The sequence below is a fragment of the Macaca mulatta genome, chromosome 1 (assembly GCF_049350105.2).
Source record: "Macaca mulatta isolate MMU2019108-1 chromosome 1, T2T-MMU8v2.0, whole genome shotgun sequence".
Taxonomy (NCBI): domain Eukaryota; kingdom Metazoa; phylum Chordata; class Mammalia; order Primates; family Cercopithecidae; genus Macaca; species Macaca mulatta.
Window position 1 is genome coordinate 31,108,453 of NC_133406.1, and position 13,209 is coordinate 31,121,661.

General features: G+C 38.2%; 1 protein-coding gene across 1 annotated transcript in view; it reads right to left on the reverse strand.

Moving 5' to 3' along the window:
• ANKRD45 (ankyrin repeat domain 45) overlaps positions 1-13,209 on the reverse strand; it is a 63,102-nt gene that overhangs the window by 9,485 nt on the left and 40,408 nt on the right. The window contains exons 4-5 of the mRNA XM_015123867.3: positions 8,323-8,417; positions 6,012-6,150 (exon numbers count right to left, since the gene is read on the reverse strand). Of these exons, the coding sequence (XP_014979353.1) occupies positions 6,012-6,150; positions 8,323-8,417 (234 nt within the window). The remainder of the gene's footprint in view (positions 1-6,011; positions 6,151-8,322; positions 8,418-13,209) is intronic.

The following is a 13,209-nucleotide window of genomic DNA, read 5'->3' on the forward strand; positions in this document are numbered from 1 at the left end:
GAAGACAAGAATACAGAAAAAAAGAATGAAAAGGAATGAACAAAACCTCTGAGAAATATAGGACTATGTAAAAAGACCAAACCTATGACTGATTGGGGTACCTGAAAAAGACAGGGAGAATAAAACCAAGTTGGAAAACATACTTCAGGGTATTATCCAGGAGAATTTCCCCCAACCCAGCAAGACAGGCCAACATTCAAATTCAGGAAATCCAGAGAACCTCAGTAAGATACTCCATGAGAAGATCAACCCCAAGACACATAATCATCAGATTCTCCAAGGTCAAAATGAAAGAAAAAGTGTTAAAGGAGGCCAGACTGAAAGGCCAGGTCACCTACAATGGGAAACCCATCAGACTAATGTGGACCTCTGAGTGGAAACCCTAAAACCAGAAGGGATTCGGGGCCAATATTCAACATTCTTAAAGAAAAGAATTTCCAACCCAGAATTTCTTATCCAGCCAAACTAAGCAAAGGAGAAATAAGATCCTTTTCAGACAAGCAAACACTGAGGGAATTTGTCACCACCAGTCCTGCCTTGCAGGAGTTTCTGAAGGGAGCACTAAATATGGAAAGGAAAACCCATTACCAGCCACTACAAAAACAAACTGAAGTACACAGACCAGTGACACTTTGAAGCAACCACATAATCAAGTCTGCAAAAATAACCAGCAAGCATCATGATGACAGGATCAAATTCACACATAACAATATTAACCTTAAATGTAAATGGGCTAAATGCCCCCCATTAAGAGACACAGAATGGCAAGCTGGATAAAGATCCAAGACCCATCAGTACACTGTCTTCAAAAGACCCATCTCATGTGCAAAGACACACATAGGCTCAAAAGAAAGGGATGAAGGAAAATTCACCAAGCAAATGGAAAACAGGAAAAAAGCAGGGATCACAGTCCTAGTTTCTGACAAAACAGACTCTAAACCAACAAAGGTCAAAAAGGACAAAGAAGGGGCTGGGCACGGTGGTTCATGCCTGTAATCCCAGTACTTTGAGAGGCCAAGGTTGGTGGATCTCCTGAGGTCAGGAGTTCGAGACCAGCCTGGCCAACATAGTGAAACCCAGTCTCTACTAAAAATACAAAAATTAGCCGAGTGTGGAAGTGGGCACCTGTAATCCCAGCCACTTGGGAGAGGAAGGCAGGAGAATCTCTTGAACCCAGGAGGCGAAGGTTGCAGTAAGGCGAGATTGCACCATTGTACTCCAGCCTGGGTGATAAAACAAGACTCCGTCTCAAAAAAAAAGCAAAGAAGGGTGTTACATATCAGTAAAGGGTTCAATTCAACAAGAAGAGCTAACTATCCTAAATACATATGCACACAATACAGGAGCACCCAGAGTCATAAAGTAAGTTCTCAGAGACCTACAAAGAGACTTAGACTCATACACAATAATAGTGGTAGACTTTAACACCCCACTGACAATATTAAAAAGATCATCGAGACAGAAAATTAACAAAGATATTCAGGACCTGAACTCAGCTTTGGATCAAGCACATCTGATAGATATCTACAAAACTCTTCACCCAAAAACAACAGAATATGCATTCTTCTCATCACCACATGGCACTTACTCAAAAATTGATCATATATGCAGAAGTAAAAAACTCAGCAAATGCAAAAGAACTGAAATCATAACAAACTGTCTCTCAGACCACAGTGCAATCAAATTAGAACTCAAAGCTAAGAAATTCACTCAAAACCACACAACTGCATGGAAATTGAATAACCTGCTCCTGAATGACTCCTGGGTAAAAACTGAAATTAAGGCAGAAATCAAGAAGTTCTTTGAAACTAATAAGAACAAAGAGACAATGTACCAGAATCTCTGGGATACAGCTAAAGCAGAGTTAAGGGGGAGATTCACAGCACTACATGCCCACATCAAAAAGCTGGAAAGATCTCAAATTAACAACATAACACCACAACTAAAATAACTAGAGAACCAAGAGCAAACAAACCCCAAAGTTAGCAGAAAACAAGAAATAATCAAAATCAGAGCAGAACTGAAGGAGATGGAGACACAAAAAACCCTTCAAAAAAAAACAATGAATCCAGGAACTGGTTTTTTGGAAAAAAAATTAATAAAATAGACCACTAGCTAAATTAATAAAGGAGAAGAATCAAATTGACACAATCAGAAATGATAAGGATGATATCACCACTGATTCTACATCAAAACAACTGTCAGACAATACTATAAACAATTCTATGAACATAAAGTAGAAAATCTAGAAGACATGAATAAATTCCTGGACACATACATCCTCCCAAGACTGAACCAGGAAGAAACTGAATCCCTGAATAGACCAATAATGAGTTCTGAAATTGAGGCAGTAATAAATAAACTACCAACCAAAAAGAAGCCCAGGACCAGATGGATTTACAGCTGAATTCTACCAGAGGCATAAAGAAGAGCTGGCACCATCTCTACTGAAACTATTCCAAATAATTGAAAAGGAAGGACTCCTATCTAACTCATTGTATGAAGCCAGCATCATCCTGATACCCAAACCTGGTGGAGATACAACAGAAAAAGAAAACTTTAGGCCAATATCCCTGATGAACATTGATGCAAAAATCCTCAATAAAATACTGGCACATCAAATCCAGCAGCACATCAAAAAGTTTATTCACCATGATCAAGTTGGCTTCATCTCCAGGATGCAAGGTTGGTTTAGCATATGCAAATCAATGAATGTAATTCATCACATAAGCAGAACTAAAGACAAAAACCACATGATTATCTTGATAGACAAAGAAAAGGCCTTCGAGAAAATTCAACATCTCTCCATGTTAAAAATTCTCAATAAACTAAGTATTGAAGGAATATACCTCAAAAAAATCAGAAACCTATATGAAAAACCCACAGCCAATATCATACTGAATGTACAAAAGGTGGAAGCATTCCCCTTGAAAACCAGCACAAGACAAGGATGCCCTCTTCCACCATGCCTATTTGACATAGTATTGGAAGTTCTGGCTAGGGAAATCAGGCAAGAGAAAGAAATAAAGGGTATTCAAATAGAGAGAGAGGAAGTTAAATAATCTTTGTTTGCAGATGACATGATCCTATATCTAGGAAATCCTATTATCTCAGCCCAAAAGCTTCTTAAACTGATAAGCAACTTCAGCAAACTATCAGGATACAAACTCAATGTGCGAAAATTGCTAGCATATTTATACACCAACAACAGGCAAGCAGATAGCCAAATCATGAATGAAATCCACTTCACAATTGCTACAAAAAGAATAAAATACATAAAAATACAGCAGACAAGGGAAGTGAACAACGTCTTGAAGGAGAACTACAAACCACTGTTCAAGGAAATCAGAAAGGACACAAACAAATGGAAAAACATTCCATGTTCATGGATAGGAAGAACTAATATTATGAAATGGCCATACTGCCCAAAAAATTTATAGATTCAATGCTACTCCCATTAAGCTGTCATCGACATTCTTCACAGAATTAGAAGAAACTATTTTAAAATTCATATGGAACAAAAAAAGAGCCTGAATAGCCAAGACAATCCTAAGCAAAAAGAACAAAGCTGGAGGCATCCTGCTACCCAACTTCAAACCATACTACAAGGCTACAGTAACCAAAACAGCATGGTATTGGTAATAAAAACAGACACATAGACCAATGAAAAAGAATAGAGAACTCAGAAATCAGACCACACACCTACAACCATCTGATCTTCAACAACCCTGACAAAAACAAGCAATGGAGAAAGGATTCCCTATTTAATAAATGTTGTTGGGAAAACTGGTTAGCCATATGCAGAAAACTGAAACTGGACCCCTTCCTTACACCTTACACAAAAATTAACTCAAGATAGATTAACGACTTAAATGTAAAACTGAAAACTACAAAAACCCTAGAAGAAAATCAAGGCGATACCATTCAGGACATAGGCGCAGGCAAAGATTTCATGCATAAAACACCAAAAGCAATTGCAACAAAAGGAAAAATTGACAAATAGGATCTAATTAAACTAAAGAGCTTCTGCACAGTAAAAGAAACTATCATCAGAGTGAACAGACAACCTATAGAAAATTTTTGCAATCTATTCATCTGACAAAGGTCTAATATCCAGAGTCTACAAGGAACTTACACAAATGTATAAGGGAAAAAAAAAAAAAAAAACTCCATTAAAAAGTGGGCAAAAGACATGAACAGACACTTCTCAAAAGACAACATTAAAAAAAAAAAAAAAAAAAAAAAGGCCGGGCATGGTGGATTCATGCCTGTAATCTCAGCACTTTGGGAGACTGAGCTGGGTGGACCACCTGAGGTCAGGAATTCAAGACCAGCCTGACCAATATGGTGAAACCCCCTCTCTACAAAAAATATAAAAATTAGCTGGGCATGGTGGCACACATGTAATCCCAGCTACTCAGGAGGCTGAGGCAAGATAATCACTTGAACCCAGGAGGCGGGGGTTACAGTGAGCATTGCATTCCAGCCTGGGTGACTAGAGTGAGACTCTGCCTCAAAAAAACAAACAAACAAACAACAACAACAACAAAAAACACATTCATGTGGCCAGTAAACAAACATGAAAAAAGTTCAACATCACTGATCATTAGAGAAATGCGAATCAAAAACACAATGACACACCATCTCATGCCAGTCAGAATGACAATTATTAAAAAGTCCAGAAACAACAGATGCTGGCAAGGTTGTGGACAAAAAGGAATTCTTATACACTGTTGGTGAGAATGTAAATTAATTTAACCATTGTGGAAGACAGTATGGCAATTCCTCAAAGATCTAGAGATGGAAATACCATTTGACCCAGCAATCCCATTACTGGGTATATACACAAAGGAATATAAATCATTCTATTATAAAGATACATGCATATGTATGTTCATTGCAGCACTATTCACAATAGCAAAAACATGGAATCAACCCAAATACCTATCAATGATAGACTGGGTAAAGAAAATGTGGAACATTTATACCATGGAATACAATGCAGCCATAAAAAGGAACAAGACCATGTCCATTTAAGAGTCATGGATGGAGCTGGAAGCCATTATCCTCAGCAAACTAATGCAGGAACAGAAAACCAAACACTGTATGTTCTCACTTGTAAGTGGGAGCTGAATGATGAGAACGCGTGGACACATGGAGAGGAACAACATACACTGTATGGGTTGGGGGAGGGACAGCATCAGGAAGAATAGCTAATGGATGCTGGGCTTTAATACCAAGGTGATGGGTTGATCTGAGCAGCAAACCACCATGGCACACGTTTACCTATGTAACAAACCAGCACATCCTGCACATGTACCCTGGAACTTAAAATAAATGTTGAAAGAAAAAAATAAAAATAAAAATAAATAAAATAAAATGTTGCCACCCTATCTCCCAGGAGGAGATACGTCCTAGATGAGAATCAAAATCAAAGACAGGCCCAGTGTCGTGGCTCACACCTGTAATGCCAACACTTCAGGAGGCTGAGGCAGGAGGATTACATGAAGCCAGGAGTTCAAGACCAGCCTGAGTAACATACCAAGACCCTATCTCCATAAAAAATTTAAAAATTGGCTAAGCATGGTGATGCTCGCCTGTGGTCCCAGTTACTCAGGAGGCAGGAGTATCACTTGAGCCCAGGAGTTGGAGGCTGCGGTAAACTACAATCACACCACTGCACTCCAGCCTGGGTAACAGAGCAAGACTCTGCCTCAAAAAAAAAAAAAAAAACAAAGCAAAGCGACAGTAATCACATAAAATTTAATGACTGATAATGGTAACATTAAGATTAGTATTAGACATTTTCTGTAGGAAGAATTCAGTTATTATTAGTTATTACTAATATTGAAAATAATGAAACTAGGGAACTATATCATAGATTAGTGCTTGTAACAATGTTAATGACTACTTAATGAAGATTGTTAAAATCAGAATATCTCAGAAATAACAACATTGAACTTAATTTTCATCCCTTCTGACATTCAAACCACCTTTTATCCAAAACTTACGTGGTGTAGTCATTTTTGCGAAGATAGGAGTCACAGTATCTTCTAGTTGTTGTCTCTGCTCTAAAAGCTCATTAATGGAAGCTTCTGTATGAGTTTCCAACCACTCATTTTTTGCACGGCATGCACTGAGGATGGTATTCTAGGGACAGAAATACAGAGTTTGCTCTCCACTTATTTACTGAAAAATAAAACTCAACAGTATCTCTAAACCAGCACGTGTTCTGCTGGTTTAAAACCAGCAGAGTTCTAAACCAACCAAACTTTCTGTGATGATAGAAATATTCTGTACCTGCATTGTCCAATACAGTAGCCATTAGATATAAATAGCTATTGGGCACTAGAAATGTGGCTAGGGTGACTAAGGAACTACAATTTTAAATTGTAATTAATTTTAAATAATTCAAATTTGAATAGTCACATGTGGCTAGTGTCTATTATATTGGACACTGCAGCTCTAACATTAGTGGAATATGAGCACAATAAAACTCACCATCAAGAGTCATGAAGCCTGGTACCATTCTACACTTTCTCCCTAATTCTTCATTTTTGGTAAGCCCTGTGACTAAAAGAAGTACTTGTAAAGACCAGAAAAGAATAGGTGGATGGTATGAGTTGCATGCAACTCAAAAGACAATGCTGATATTTTATTCCCTCTCAAATGGTTCACAGGAGGAAGTTCAAGAAATACAAGAAAAGTTCCACCTTACTGAAAATCTCTCAGTTTGCACTGTAAAATTATCTCATTGCACATATGCAGCAAATTTCTGATGTCTGATTTAAGATGTTTATTGTACTATGATCTGTAATAATAAAGATAAATAAATACATTTGTGATATGTCCTGTCCACACTGTTAAATAACAAGCAGTAGAATATGCAGAAGTATGTAGAAGGAAGTAGACTTAGAGGTGTCCTTAATATCTTATGAAGAAGAAAAAAAGTAAAATTGAATAATATATATAAGTGTGATCTCATTTTTATAAAAACAAAATCTTTCATAAAATTCCTATTATGTGTATGGATACATATGATTATATAAGTGAAAGGAAAAACATAACACAAAATTGTTATTAGAACCACAGAGTGCGTAATAAGAATAGAAATAGAAAAGGAAAAACTATTAGGCTTGCTTTAGACATTTTGATTTTTTTCTAATTATTACTATGTATACATAATAATTTCTAGTTCAAATAATCAAATTTTTAAAAATTAAAATAAGAATGTTCTAGTAACTAGTTTGACAAAGCACTATTTCTTTGTGTCAGGGAAATTTTGCTTTTTGCAGATCTGATAGCTCCAAAAGCTATTCTAACAGAATTTTTCCTACATTTTATTTGTTTCACAAGAGATTTTGTAGAGTACTCTACAAGACACAAGAGAAAATGTGTAACTTATCAAATGCTTAGAGTTGGTGATATCTTATACTTTTAGCAATACCCAATTCTTTTTCATCTGAATAATAGGTCACAGGAAATTCACAGAGCATCCTGCACAAAAATATAGGAAATAATTTAAAACCAAAACACATTTCTGATACCCTCAGTATATTTTTTAAATGTACATTCGGAGCACTAAACTATTCCACAGGGAATGCTTAGATAGTACTTAGAGTGGGCAAGTGGGCTTTAAAATTACTATGTTTATATCTGTGTATTTTTTTCCCATTCTGGAAAATTTGACACATTAAATAATATGCAATATGTTTGTACATGTACATATATACCAAAATATATAATGTATATCTCAGTTTTGAAGCAAAATAATGAAATGAATATTTCCATTGTATTATTTTGGACCCTACTACTCAACAGAAGAACCAGAACACTACCAGTACTATTAATGCAGCTTCTGTCCCTCCCCATCCCAGCCCCCTGACTGCCTTCAAGAGATAACTATGATCTGTGCTTATCCCTTCGCTTGACTTTTTAAATAGTTTTATTCCCATATGTAGGCATCCCTAAATTATATAGTTTGTAATTGCTTGTTTTTGAGCTTTATAAAAATCTATGTAGTCTTTGATTTTTTTTTTTTACTCAATATTACATTTCTAAGATTCAGCCATGTCGCTGGGTTTGATACTTAGTACATCTCTATGTCACTCTTTAATACTATTTATTTTAGTTTTGATCAGACTATCCTCTATTAGAGGTTTATAAAGAAAGGAAGGGAAGGTAGGAGGGAAGAAGGAAAGAAAGAGGGAGGAAGGAGGAAGTAAGGACCACTACGTGCCTTTAGAACATCAGTGCAAAAATTAAAATATAAGACAAAATTCTCAAAACACCACAGAACAAGCAATAATCACAATACAGTACCTTGTCTTCCTTAAGGAGTTTCCCTGATCCCTTTTCAGTGTCAGTAACAGCTAAAGAGACTTTTGCAATATATTTTTTCAGAGTCAGTCTTGCATCTGAAAGAATGGACAGAAACACACACATGACAAGACAAAGACAAGAGGCAGAGCAAGATAGTCAAATGGAAGCCTCCACTGTCCACCCCACCCCACAGAAACACCAAATTGAACAACTATCCATACAAAAAAAGCACCAACATGAGAACCAAGAATCAGGTAAGCAATCACAGTACCTCATTTTAACATCATATTAAGGAAAGAGGCACTGAAGAGGGCAGGAAAGACAGTTTTGAACTGCCTACACCACATTTCCCCCATACCCCTGGCAATGGCCACACAGTGCAGACAGAGAATCTGTATGCTTGAGGGAGGGAGAGCACAGTGATTGTGGGACTTTGCACTACAGCTCAATGCTTCTCATCATAGTAGAAAGCAACATGGGGCAGAATTCAGCTGGCACCCATGGATGCAGCATTTAGACCAGCACTAGCCAGAGGGGACGCACATCCCAACAGTTGGAATCTGAGTTCCAGCAGGCCCCACCACTACAGGCTAAAGTGCTATGGGGTCCTAAATAAACTTGAAAGGCCATCTATGCCACGAGGTCTGCAATTCCTGGGCAAGTCCTAGTGCTATGCAGGGATCAGAGCCAGTTGTCTCGGGGTGCACGTCACCTAGTGAGACACTAGCCTGAATGGCCATGAGAGTGCTTGCCACCCCTCTGCCAATCCCAGGTGACATAGCTTACAGCTCTGGGAGAGACTCCTTTCTTCTGCTTGAGGAGAAGAGAGGGAAAAGTGAATAACACTTTATCCTGCAACTTGGATACCAGCTCAGCCACAGTAGAACAGGGCACCAAGCAGAGTCCTGAGGCCCCCATTCCAGGCCCTAACTCCAAGGTGATATTTCTAGACATATCCTGGGCCAAAAGGGAACCAGTTGCCTTGAAGGGAAGGACCCAGTCCTGGCAGGATTCATCACCTGCTGACTAAAGAGCCCTTGGGGTCCTAAATAAGCATCGGTGATACCCAGGCAGTACTCACCGCGGGCCTTGGGTGAGACTCAGAGCCATGCTGGCTTCAAGGGTGACCCAGAACATTCCCCAGCTGTAGTGACTATGGGGAGAGACACCTTCTGCTTGACGAAAGGAGAGGGAAGAGTAAATGGGACTTTGTCTTGCAACCTGGGTACCAGCTCAGCCACAGTGGGGTGGCACACCAAGCAGGATCCTGAGGTCCCTGGCTCCTGGAGAGCATTTCTGGGTCTTGCCTGGACCTGGAGAGCCCACTGCCCTGAAAGGAGAGACCCATGCTGGGCAGTATTCACCACAGGCTGATTGCAGAGCCCTTGGGCCTTGAGTGAATATCAGCAGAAGCCAGGTGGTACTTGCTGTGGGTTTGGGCAGTGGTTGCCGCAGGGAGAGACTACTGTGTTAGAAGAAAGGGGAGAGGAAAAGTGGGAAGGACTTTGTCTTATGGCTTGGGTGCCAGCTCAGCTGCAGTAGAACAGAGTACCAGCTAGATTCCTAAGGTTCTTGACTCTAGGACTTGACTCCCAGATGGCATCTCCGGACCCACCCAGAGCCTGGGGGAACTTGCTGCCTTTAGGGAAGGACACATGCCTGGCTGTATTTGCCAACTGCTGACTGTAGACCACTGGGCCTTGAATGAATATAAGCAATAACCAGGCAGTGGTCACCACAGGCCTTGGGCAAGACCCAGTGCCATGCTGGCTTCAGGTCTGACCCAGGGTAGTCCTAGTGGTGGTGGCCACAGGGGTGCTTGTGTTACCCCCACCCCCAGTTCTAGGCAACTCAGCACAGAGAGAGAGACTCTGTTTGTTGAGGGGAAAGTAAGAAAAGAAAAAAAGCGTTTCTGCCCGATAATCCAGGGCATTTTCCCACATCTTACCCGAGACCACCAAGACTGTATCTCTACAAGTCTGCAAGAGCCACAGCGTTACTGAGATTGGGGTGCCCCCTAATGCAGATACAGCCAGAGTAACCAAAAACTTAGACCACAACACCCAAGTCCCTTCAAATACTTAGAAAGCCTTCCCAAGAAGGACAGGTACAAACAAGCCCAGACTGCAATACCTACAATAAATATCTAACTCTTCAATGCCCAGATGCCAATGAATATCCACAAGCAAGGAGATCAGTCAGAAAAACAAGACCTCATCAAACAAACTAAATAAGGCCCCAGTGACCAATCCCAGAGTGAAAGAGATATGTGACTTTTCAGACAGAGAATTCAAAATAGCTATTTTGAGGAAACTCAAAGAAATTCAAGATAACACAGAGAAAGAATTCAGAATCCTATCAGATAAAATTAACAAAGAGTTTGGAACAATTTAAAAGAATCAAGCAGTAATTCTGGAGCTGAAAAATGCAATTGACGTACCAAACAATGCATGAGAGTCTCTTAACAGTAGAATTGATCAAGCAGAAGAAAGAAAGCCCAAAGACAGGTTATTTGAAAATACAGTCAGAGGAGACAAAAGGAAAAAGAATAAAAAACAATGAAGCACTCCTATAAGATCTAGAAAACAGCCTCAAAAGGGCAAATCTAAAAGTTACTGGCCTTAAGGAAGAGGTAGAGAGAGATCAAGGTAGAAAGTTTATTCAAAGGAATAAATTTATTCAAAGGAATAATATTAATAAAAAAGAACTTCCCAAACCTAGAGAAATATATCAATATTCAAGCACTAGAAGATTATAGAACACCAAGCAGTTTTAGCCCAAAGAAGACTACCTCAAGATTTAATAATCAACCCCCCAAAAATCAGGGATAAAGATCCTAAAAGCAGCAAGAGAAAAGAAACAAATAACATATAATGGAACTCCAATACCTCTAGCAACAGACTTTTCAGTAGAAACCATATAGGCCAGGAGAGAGTAGCATGACATATTTAAAGTGCTAAAGGAAAATAACTTTTACCCTAGAACAGTATATCCATGAAAATATCCTTCAAACACATCAGAGAAATATTTTCCCAGGCAAACGAAAGCTGAGGGATTTCATCAACACTAGACTTGTCCTAGAAGAAATGCTAAAGGGAGTTTTTTAATCTGAAAGAAAAGGATGTGGTTGAGCAATAAGAAATCATCAGAATATATAAAACTCACTGGTAATAGTAGGTACACAGAAAACCACAAAATACTATGTATGACATTGTAATTACAGTGGGTAAACTACTCATATTTTGAATAGAAAGACTAAAAGATTAACCTATCAAACGTAACAATTTTCAAGACATAGATGGTACAATAGGATATAAATAAAAACAACAAAGAGGTAAAAAGTTGGAGGGGAATGAAGTTAAAATGTAGTTTTTATTTGTTTTTCTCTTCGCTTGTTTATACAATCTATATTAAGTTGTCATCAGTCTAAAATAATGAACTATAAGATACTATTTGAAAGTCTCATGGTAATCTCAAATCAAAAAACATACAACAAAGCTGGGCATGGTGGCTCACATCTATAATCCCAGCACTTTGGGAGGCCAAGGCAGGTGGATTACTTGAGGTCAGGAGTTTGAGACCAGCTACTCAAAATATAAAAATTAGCTGGCATGGTGGTGCATGCCTGTAATCCCAACTACTAGTGAGGCTGAAGCAGGAGAATCACTTGAAGCCAGGAGGCAGATGTTACAGTGAGCCAAGATTGTGCCACTGCACTCCAATCTGGGTGACTCTGCCAAAAAAAAAAAAAAAAAAAAAAAACAGAGACACAAAAAATAAAAAGCAAGAGATTAAAACATACTATCAGAGAAAATCACCTTCACTAAAAGGAAGACAGGAAGGAAGGAAAGAAGGAATATAAGACCACAAAACAACCAGAAAACAAATAGCAAACTGGCAGGAGTAAGTCCTTACTTACCAATAATAACACTGAATGTAAATAGACTAAACTCTCCAATCAAAAGACATAGAGTGGTTGAAGAGATAAAAATCAAAGATCCAATTATCTGTTACATATAAGAAACACACTCCACCTATAAAGACACACATAGGTGGAAAATAAAAGGATAAAAAAGATATTCCATGTCAATGGAAACCAATAAAGAGCAGGAGTAGTATACTTACATCAGACAAAATAGATTTCAAGAAAAAAACTATGAAAGATACAAAGAAGGTCTTTAGCAAGAGGATATAACAGAGGATATAACATGCATGTATATTCATACATGCACCCAACATTGGAGCACCCAGATATTTAAAGCAAATATTATTAGAGCTAAAGAGAGAGATAGACCCCAATACAATAATAGGTAGAGACTTCAACACCCCACTTTCAGCACTGGACAGATCATCCAGACAGAACATTAAAAAAGAAACATCGGACTTAATTTGCACTACCGACCAAATGGACCTACTAGATATTTACAGAACATTTCATTCAATGACTGCACAAGGCACATTTTTCTACTCAGCACATGGATCATTCTCAAGGACAGACCATATATTAGGCCACAAAAAAAGTCTTAAAAGTTTCAAAAAAAGTTAAAATTATATCAAGTATTTTCTCTGACCACAATGGAATAAAGCCTGAAATCAATAACAAGAGGAATTTTGGAAACTATACAGCACATAGAAATGAAACAGTATGCTTCTGAATGAACAGTGTGTCAATGAAGAAATTACTAATAAGAAGGAAATTTTTTAAATTCTTGCAACAAATGAAAATAGAAACACAATATACCAAAACTATGGAATGCAATGAAAGCAATACTAAGAGGAAAGTTTATAGCAATAAACGCCTACATTAAAAAAATACAAAAACTTCAAATAAACACCTTAACAATACATCTTAAAGAACTAGAAAACCAAGAGCAAACCAAACCCAAA